Source organism: Netta rufina (assembly GCF_964035555.1).
Source record: "Netta rufina genome assembly, chromosome: 13".
NCBI classification, from domain to species: domain Eukaryota; kingdom Metazoa; phylum Chordata; class Aves; order Anseriformes; family Anatidae; genus Netta; species Netta rufina.
The window spans coordinates 12074334-12084484 of NC_140136.1; the positions used below are offsets into that span (position 1 = coordinate 12074334).

Below are 10151 nucleotides of genomic sequence, written 5' to 3' on the forward strand. Positions count from 1 at the left end.
CTGTATTCAGGCAATTCAGAGTAGTCTTAGTCTCTTGTGGACTGTTATGTTTTACTTAGATAATCTTCATGTGTTACATAAATTTCACTAGCAAAAACTCACATTGCACCGTCCTCCAAGGGAATCCTTGTGGACAGATACTGTCAGCATCAGACCTGGCTGCTGATGTCCCTGTTGTCTGTTGTGTTTTGAGATTAGTGTAGATGGTTTGAAAAATCATCTAAGATGCCTGCAGAGCTTTTTGTGTATAATAACTTAAGTTAAAAAAAACAAACCGTACATGGCATAACATCAAATAGAATTGCACTGTGTGAACATTGATGACTACTAATGGTAAATCAGAATTTAACTGTGGGAAAACTTGGAGATTTTCTGCAAGACCTTTCTGTCTAGAAATTGTTCTAGTTGCTTTTACTTACATATCTTTCTTTTTTGGTAGAATCCTAAATTAACTGTTCAGTCGCCTGACTTGATTCAGGAATATGTGGAGGGAATATTGCTAAGGGACCACAAACTTGTCTCTTCCGTGTTTGGAAAGCCATCGTGGTTAAAGCCTCTGTTTCTTTGCTCCTAGGTGTTCATTTGCGAAAGCAGCATTCCTACATTGAACAGGGCAAGAAGTGTCGCTATTGTGATGCTGTGTTTCATGAACGCTATGCCCTCATACAGCATCAAAAGTCTCACAAGAACGAGAAGCGCTTCAAGTGTGACCAGTGTGATTACGCATGCAGACAGGTAAGCTGGTGGGACTGGCACCCCTTCTGAGCACTGGAGCAGGAGATGACAACAGGAGGTAGAAATCTTAGCTGTTAAGTTTGACTGCCAAGACCAAATAAGCTCTCCCCTTCTTTTTGAAGGGTGTGAAGGAAAAGTTTGGTGGCCTGTGCTGCTTGGTATAGTGCTTCCCCCCTGTAGAGAAGTTCCTTCTAAGGCAGATAAGTCACAACCTTGGTGTATCTGTTGATGAAGAAATAAGTCTGTAAGGATGGCAGTAGCTAGGACCGAATATACCATTCGTTGAGATGTTCTCACGTTCCTGCAGAACCATCTTTTTCTGACGCTGCTCTTAAACTAAAGTTTGGCTTCTTTGTGGCTGAAAAATCATCTCATCTGTTTTTGTATGAGTTACTTAAGTTACTCTTGCTGTCTTGATTGTTCCTGTCAGGAGCGGCACATGGTCATGCATAAACGGACCCATACTGGAGAAAAGCCTTACGCCTGTAGCCATTGTGATAAAACCTTCCGTCAGAAACAGCTCCTTGATATGCACTTCAAACGATACCATGATCCCAACTTTGTCCCTGCTGCCTTTGTCTGTTCCAAGTGTGGTAAAACATTCACTCGCAGGGTAAGGGAACGTACTGGTTTGAATTACAGATTTTTTTGGTGAGGCTCGGTGGGGGGAGAAGAGGGGAACAATGACATATTTACCCACAGGGAAGGGTCACTGAGATACAGGCCACAACACTACCCTTTTAAACAGAACAATTCTTAGACGAGACCTGATATAACTCAGAATTAGTACTGTTGTGTACTAGCACTGACATTGTGAACAAAGTGAAAATTCAACTTTACGAATAAAAATCATCTTTGTGGGCCTCCTATGGACCTGTTCTAAGAGACCCATCTTCTTGTGCTGGGGCCCTGGACTGGACGCAGGACTCCAAGTGGGACCTCACAAGGGCAGAGCAAAGGGGCACAGTCACCTCCCTTGACCTGCTGGATGCTCCTGTGGTGATGCAGCCCAGGATGCAGTTGGCACACTGCTGGCTCATGTCAAGCTTTTCATCCACCAGAACATCCGAGTCCTTCTCTGCAGGGCTGCTCTCAATGAGTTCTCTCGCTCTGTCCTCATGTCTCATTGCTGTGAACCAGGTGCAGCACCTTGCACTTGGACTTGTTGAACCTCATTAGGTTCACGTGGGCCCAATTCTCCAGCTTGATCAGGTTTCTTAGTTAATCAGAAGTTGTCAGAAATATGTTTGTAAATACAGGACCAGAACATTTGATCCTATTTTAATGTATGTTGTGTTTTTTTGTTCTTTTCCCTCTTTTCCTTGGAGTAGAACACAATGGCCAGACATGCTGATAATTGTTCTGGCCTAGATGGTGGGGAAGGAGAGAATGGGGGAGAAACAAAGAAGGGCAAACGTGGCCGAAAGAGGAAGATGCGCTCTAAGAAAGAAGATTCCTCTGACAGTGGTAAGAAACAACTCAGTACACTCTGAGAGTTAGAGACCTGTGATTCAGTCTTTGTTAGCTGTTTATTTGTCCGCTTTGCAGGTTTGTTTTGGTACTTTAAAGGCTTTTATGTAGTTGGTAACCAAAAAATAGTAGTATACGGCCAGGTACAGAAATGACTGCCTGTAACGGATAGTATGGATTCTGCCATCCTTGCTCTTCCTAAGACCATGCAGTTGAAAAAACTCAGTTCCTGCCCTTCCTGCTTTTGTGTGTGTTACATTCTCTGGTAGTGTTTTTAGTGTCCCAGAAGAAACTCAGTCTTTCTCTGTTACGAAATGCCGTGTGCTCCCACTTTACTGCTACAGGATGGCATGCGGCATGTCCAAACAACCCCAGTGTTGGATTAGCTTGGCTCCTTCTGTGGGAAAGGGAAGGGAGCATACAAGAGAGCGGTGGAGAGAGTGCTGGCAATTGATGGACTCTTGGAAAAAGCCTGCTGAGCCAGTTAAAGGGTCAGGAAGCTGGTGGTGTCTTCCACTTGACAGGTGTCATTGCAGACACACTGGTATTGAGAAGATGGTCGCTGAGGGGCTCTTGGATGTGCTGGCCAGCATGCCAGAAGATGGGTTGGGTGTAATTCGTAATAGGGTGGCTACTGTTTGTAAGCTTCTCCAGAACAGGAGCTGTTGCAGCAGACAAACTGCCTTCACTGTGGTATTCTTTGTGAAGGAAAAGCTCCTAGCCTTTCCCCCTGATGGAGGGAGAACAGTCATGTCTTCAGCAAGAAAATCCAGATGGAGTCTAAAGACCAGCCAGCTCAAAGATGATTCTGCAAAGGCAGTGTTGCTAATTAGTCTTTCATCTCAAGTGCTTTCTGCAATTAACAAGGGGTGTAGGTTGGGGCAACAGGGATACGTTCTGGTGAAAGTGCATCTGAAAATCTTACGTGGCAAACAGGTTTTACAGGAATTAAGATGGGTATGGTCAAACTGCTGGTTGTGCAAACCTTGGCAGCAGAAACTCAAATTTCTGAAACTTGTATTTGTACAGATTCTTGAAAAAATGTTAGTTGGATAAAGCACATGTAACTAATTGTTCATTTAAAACATGGAAACATCTTGGAGCCAGAAAGAGCAAAATCTTGATGGAAACCAAATCAAAACATGTTACAAATTAGATACTCCAGAATCACATCTGATTTGCAGGCCTCCAGTAAATGTAGAATCATAGAATCACTTAGGTTGAAAACCCTAATTTTATTTAGTTTGTATTGCCTGGGTTTCAAAACTGTTTTGGGAGAAGGTGGTCAAGAATCATGCTTGTTAGATGAACTGGTGAGTGTTGTATGACTGTGGCTGAGACAACTCCTCCATCCTCACATGAGTTGCCAAGTCTCAACTGACTTCTTCAGGAGTCATCTGATAGAAAAATAATTCGCCAGTGTGAGCTGAGTAGCAGTATGGACGAGGTTCCAACTACATTCTCTGCTGAGAATTGCAGGGTGCAGTGTTGTTCTTATCTCTTGATCTGCAGTTTCATGAGTTTCTGCAACTTCTACATTTCTAAGAATGGTGAGCAAAGCTATGGTGAAGCAGACCCTTGTGATGAAGCACTTCAGACAGCGGGGCTGATGGCTCTCCTGGGAGTGGCTTGGACGAGGTGTTTGTTCCTGAGAGTCCTTGGTTTGGGTTCCTGCCTGCTCTTGTGCAGGTGGCGCTGCAGTGGGCTGATGGCCCCTCTGATGGGCCTGGGAGTAGCCCAGCAGTGTCGTGTTTGGGTTCCCCATCTGGCCAACATCTCTCTGACCTCCTTCATGGGCTTTTATTGCATAGTCTAACATAGTCATGTTTCATTTTGCCTTTCTAAATGGCCATTTGTCACCTATAGTGTGAAGGTAACTGGCAGTCTGTGCCACCAGCGTCTCAACAAAGGCCTTGTTTGCCTTCTTCCCCTGACTTGACTCATTTTGGATGAGGATTTGGTGGTTTTCTGTAGGTAGATGTTTCGTTTTTGTTTAAACTGGAGATTTAACTGGTACAATACTTCTTTTAGAGGAAAATGCTGAACCAGATTTGGATGATAATGAAGATGAGGAGGAGACAGCAGTAGAAATTGAGGCTGAACCAGAAGTCGAGCAAGAGGCTCCTGCACCACCTCCCAGTAAGAAAAGAAGAGGAAGACCACCAGGCAAAGCTGCCACTCAAACAAAACAATCCCAGCGTAAGTCACTGCTTGAAGCTTGTGTTACTCTGCTTGAACTGCTTTGTTCCTTGGATTTGGCAATTCTTACAAGAGAACTGATCCCCTCAAGTGAGCTAATTTAAAATAAATAAATAAATAACTGTACTTGCCTCTACTTTGCAAAGACCACACTGTTGGTTTGAAAAGAGTTACGAGTGTTTCCTGGTCATGAGGATGCATAACTGCTTCAGCCTATGCAAAAAGGAGAGGACTTTTTTTTTTTTTTTTTTTTAGTATTATTTAAACTCACAGATGAGCAAACTGCTTTTTTTTTTTTTCCCTAGTTGGTGTGTGTATTAATGTACAGTTACTGTTAAAGTAATTGTTAGTATAATCACTGTGTTATTCTGACCTTTGCAGGCTTTTGCAGATATTACCACAAATTAACACACTTCAACCACAAGTGAACACACTGCTGAGCATAACATGAGTGCAGACAGTTTCAACTGTAGAGTTTTCTCCTTAAGAATAAAAATCAATAACTCTGCAAAGTCTGAAATTCAAAAAACAAAAAACAAACAAAAAAGCAAAAACACAAAACAACCAACTAGGAACAAAGCAGGAAAGGCAAATCTGTTCCTGCAGGGGGTGATGGCTCCGCAGGGCTTGGCTGTCTGCTCAGTGCTACAGATGTCCTTGTGGCCTTCCTAGAATAACAACCTGTAGAAGCATTTTGTGCTGACTCTGTCACTAGTGTCACCAGACTCACCTAAATTTGAAGCTTTTCCTTGCACCATGAATGAAGAGAGGCTGATTGGATACACATCCAGACATTGGTGTAGCCTTGTTTGTGGATTACTCTGCAAGATCCCCTTTGTATAATGTCTTAAAGTTCCAGTGTACCTTATGATACTTGTGCTGGTAGCAAGTATTTATACAGAGGCAAGGAAACAGAAGGCAGATTAGATGAGTGAAGCAGAGTGAATCACTGCACTGATGTGGGAATGCCTTCATTGTGGGCCCCGCCTTCTCTTTCCATGCAAGAGTCTAAATGCCTACTAAAAAAATCATCTGATGAGACCAGCTCTGGAACAACAACAGAAAAAAAAAAAAAAAAAGTGTAATTCTTCTCCCTCACCCTTTTCTTTCTGCCCTTCTAGCTGCAGCAATCATTCAGGTTGAAGACCAGAACACTGGTGAAATTGAAAATATTATAGTTGAAGTAAAGAAAGAACCCGATGCAGAAACAGTAGAGGAAGAGGAGGAAGCTCAGCCTGCTGTAGTGGAAGCTCCAAACGGAGACCTCACTCCTGAGATGATTCTCAGCATGATGGACCGGTGATGGAGGAAGACCACGCTGGATGACTGAACTGGCCTGGGCTGTGTTTAAGCGGCTCAAATCTATTTTTCCTTTTACCTTTTTTCTTGGCTTTGGGAAATGCATCATTTTAGACCATTTTACCAAACATACTGGGAAATAAAACTTCAAAATGATGTTAGAATGTGATTTAACTAGAACTTGCTGTTTTATGTTAGCATTACAGGATCATGGAACATTAGGAAATATTTTGGAGTCCTTGAGGGTTTCCTGTGAGGTGCTTGATTAGTTTTGCTCTGAACTGCATCGTAAACACGGTCCTTGGGCCAGCTTTACATGCAACAATTTTTATTATACAAAAGTGGAAGCCTTGACTAGAGTATGTGGTAAACCACTCCGGACTTGCCCTTCCAGTTCCCAGAGTCCTTGAGCCTCCTTCTCTCAGTAGTGTTTTTAACTGTAAATGCAGACTTGGGAGGGTTCTAGACTTTTAAAATGTTTTTTGCTTTTCCCCACTGACTAGCTCCGGTTCTCCAAGTCGGCTGCACACGGTAGTTTTGGCATGCTCCAACTGGTTTCTGTCCTTAATATGCTTTGCTTTCTGCAAAGCATTTCTGTAATGGTCAAGCTTGTAAATAACTTTTTTTTACATTTAAATCTTTTTCCATTAATTAAGAGGTATGCAAAAATGCAGTTTAAATAAACCCCAGTATTTTAATTCCTTTTGAACTAAGTGACAAGAAGATCGATAGAGTGTAAATGTTGGAAAAACTGTTGATAACCAATCACGTAGAGATGTACCCAGACTATTGCTTGCAGAACAACAGAAACCCACACATGAAATCTGGTTTTGAAATGCACAAAACTGGCATTTGAAACATGTATAATTAACCTTCTTTTTGAGTTATAACTTCACGACTACATTTTCTTTGCTCTATCTTGTAGTTGTATTTTGTGTTTATGAATCCTATGTTAAGGCAGAAGTGGTGATTTATAAGTGGGTCACTGCAGCCCTCAAAACCTGGGCCAGGAAATTTTAATAGGTCAGTAATTACACAATTTTGGATCTCTAATAAAGACAAAAAAAGGAATAATGTGAAATACAAATGATGCCTGTATATGAAACTGTCACATGTTAAAATATGTAAGCTTTTTATAGAGCCTCAGTCTTGCTGATTTCAAACAAATTTTTCTTCTATGTATCGCTTTTAAGAGAGCTATCAGTTTAGCTATCAGACTCTAGGTTGATGCATTTTTGTACTTAGCTGTACTGTGTGATATTTTTCATTATTTTAGGAAGCCAACATGGGAAAAAAAAATACTGTTATAAAATATGTAATGGGGTTTGAAAGCTGGGAAGGAGAATATACTGCTGTACAGCTAATAAATAATAATGGATTAACATGCGTGCTCACCGGCTGCTTTCTTTGGGCATAACAACTGCGTGAGCTGGCAGTGATCTCCGGACTGTAAAGCCCCTCCTGGAAGGATGCTGCAGGCCTGCCTGCACAAACGGAGCAGCTGCTTACAGTGCACTGGGCTCTTCTCGTCGTGGGTGTTCCTCTACAGCGTGCTGAATGTGGGGTGGCAAGCTGTGAAATGAAATCGTGGCGTGCTGCTGTCAGTCACAGGTGAGTGTGCAGATAACCAGGCATCATTACTGCGGCGTAGGCAGTGCACGGAGCTACCTTACAGCAGCTCCTTTGTGTCCCAGGTGTCTAAGCTGCTCTGCTGGGGCTGTGTTTAGGCAATTTAGGTAAATTTAGGTATTTGCAGGGCAGAGGTAAGGTAAAATGTGCTGGACTGGCTGCTCACTGACACTTGTATCATTTACAGCTCTAAGCAAGAAGTAATGTCAGGAGTGTTGAACGAGGTGTGTGCTGACTACCTGTCACTGATCCTGAGACGTGGTCCTTCTTAAACTTGCAGAGCAAAGCTGTCTTGGGGTTGATGCCTGGAATCCTGAGGAGGATGGGAGCTTATTTCAGCAGGTGGGAGATGTAAACATCAGGGCTGCCCTGTGAGGAGCCAGGTCTAGCAGCCGAAGTGGACAAATCCCAAAGCGCTTCCTCAGCTGGGTAAGGAGCTTGTGTGCTCACGAACCCGAAGAGATACTTCAGGCAGAGGCAGTGCTCCGAAGGAAATGCAATTTTGTGTAAGCCTAGAGCTGGGGCCGCCTTTGGTGAGCCAGAAAGCTGAAGGTGTCAGCAGCCGTAGTCCTGCAGCGTGTGCTGGTGTGGCGGAGCAGGGATGTGCAGCCATCGGGGGCTGTTGCCATCCCTCTGCCCTGTTCTGCTTGTGCTGTAGCAGCGGCGTGTATCGATGCCACGTCCCTGGGGTTGCAGTAAATGCTGTCAGTCTGCCTTCCGTGAGCCCAATGGGTAAGCCACGAGCTCTTAGGCACCGGGACTCAGGCTTCTGCCAAGTGGAGCGTGGAAGATGTTTGGTGATGGCTTAAACTAGTGACCTGCAATAGTGCCCTGAGGAGCTGTGCGCGCTCTAGCAGAGGCCATCCTTGGTCTGCACGCAGTTTGTGCCTTGCACCCAGCCCTGAGTGACCCCAAATCCCAAGAAACCCCAAGGCTCATGCTGCCAGCTCTTCCCCCAGCTCCAGCAATAGCTGTGTGCGTGGCTGGGCTGAACGGAAAGGAGCCTGAGAGGTGTGTTTGGACAAAGACTGCAGGAACTGCTCCCGACTCCTCTGCTGTGCTGACTGTGCTGTGTTTCTTGGCAGCTCCTGCCCCGCCAGGCGCAGCCTGCTGCAGCAGCACGCGTGGGAAGCTGCGGCTGATCTCCAAGGGACCGCTGGCAACTCCTGCTCTGCTTTTTCCGAGGAAACAATTTCTGAGCAGCAGTAGTTAACAAAATAGGTAAGAGCAGTGTTCATGCACATAGACTGGGCCTGTTAATTTATCAAAGACTGCTTTGGGTATTTTTTTTCAGAGGCCCAAGCAAGGGCTTCATGGGGATGGGAGCAATCACCTGTGACTCTCCTCCTTTTTCTTCACCCTTGACTCCTACCTCGCAGTCTGCTCAGCTGACCTGGTTTCCACATGCATGCTCAGTAACCAGCGCTGTCACACAGCCTGGTTTTCCTCATTCAGTTTGAGCTGGGTGTCCTGCCTCAGGCAGACACCTCTGAGAGCAAACCCTTCTCAGTGCTATTTCCAGGTGGACAAGAGACAAAGAGCTGACTGGGAACACTCACCTTGTTGTGGGCACATCCAGCCTGCCCGACATCCTCCAAGGAGGCTGTGTGGGCAAGAAGTGAGTAGCGAATGTCCAACTGGACTTCGGTGAGGCCTTCAAGGTGGTCTCCTACAGCCTCCTCATAGCCAAACTGGAGTCACTCTGGAGTCAGTTTCCAGAGGCTGGAAAATTGGCTGGGCCACCAGTTTCGTCATGGTCAGCAGAAAGCTGATGTTGGTGGTTCACGGTCCTCAGGGATCAACCCTGCAACCAGCACTGTTTAACATCTTATTAATTAATATCTTGTTAATGATCTGGCTGGTGTGACAGGTGGGCTCTCAGCAGATATGTGCCTGATGCCAAATGGAAGGGAGCAGTCGATGTGCTTGAGGTGGGACCAGAGGGACCTCAGCAAGCCTTGGGCTGCAGGGAACCTCCCGGAGCTGAGCAAAGGGATCGGGGTGGGTGCACCATCCTCCCTCAGGACCTTCTTCTGAGTCCCTGGTGGTGTCTGCTGAACCAACGCTGGGAAATGTTGTGTCTAGTGAAGTCCCACAGCACTGCACAGGACAGTTTTCTGCTCCATCCTGGACTGCTTGCAACCTTCTTGCCCAATCTGGAGCCTTCCTTGGGAGAGCAGAGTGGGGTTGGTGTGTGCCCAGTGTGTTAGTTCCTGCTTCTCATCCTGGCTTTGGGGCAGTGGTTGGGGCTGGCCAGGGGGCACCCGGGTGTGAAATTTGGGACATTGAGCTCTGGAGAAGCACCGCGTCATGGGCACCAGCACCCATCTGCACCACCAACACCACCAACCCTTGGGTGCCCAACGCAAGGTGAAGGAGCCGGGCTGGCCTCCCCGTGCAGGAAGCCTCTCTTTCTACACTCACCACCCATCTCCAGCCACCGAGGCAGAAACGTGTCCCCAAAAACCACCCTGGGGCCGCTGGCTGAAGGACAAGAAGAGACCAAGGAGCCTCCAACTCGAGGATGCTGCTCCTGGCCTCCACGGAAAGCTCGAGGGTGCTCCCCGGCGCGGGGTCTCGCGGGCACTGCGTGGGCCGTGTCGCTCTCATCTCGCATCTCTTGCTCGCTGGGTAAATCTTGCCTGACGGGGCAGGAAGAGGCACCGAGAGCTGGAAGGGGGAGGAGGCGCCGAGGCGGCAGTGCTGCCGGTTGGTAACCTCAGCACTTCCTCCCGGCACCGTGCCCCTCGCCCCGAGCAGGGGCTGTGCTGGGGGATGCTGCCCTGATCCCACCACCCGGCTCGCCTGAGGTCCCCGCC

General features: G+C 46.3%; 1 protein-coding gene across 5 annotated transcripts in view; it reads left to right on the plus strand.

Annotated features, from left to right (window-relative positions):
- CTCF (CCCTC-binding factor) overlaps window positions 1–7079 on the plus strand; it is a 35004-nt gene extending 27925 nt beyond the window's left edge. For all 5 annotated transcript variants that reach the window (XM_084294474.1, XM_084294473.1, XM_084294471.1 and 2 more), the window contains 5 exons: window positions 575–735; window positions 1166–1348; window positions 2067–2202; window positions 4237–4404; window positions 5526–7079. In XM_084294474.1, the coding sequence (XP_084150600.1) occupies window positions 575–735; window positions 1166–1348; window positions 2067–2202; window positions 4237–4404; window positions 5526–5707 (830 nt within the window). In that variant the 3' untranslated portion in view covers window positions 5708–7079. The remainder of the gene's footprint in view (window positions 1–574; window positions 736–1165; window positions 1349–2066; window positions 2203–4236; window positions 4405–5525) is intronic.
- The last annotated feature ends 3072 nt before the right edge of the window (window positions 7080–10151 follow it).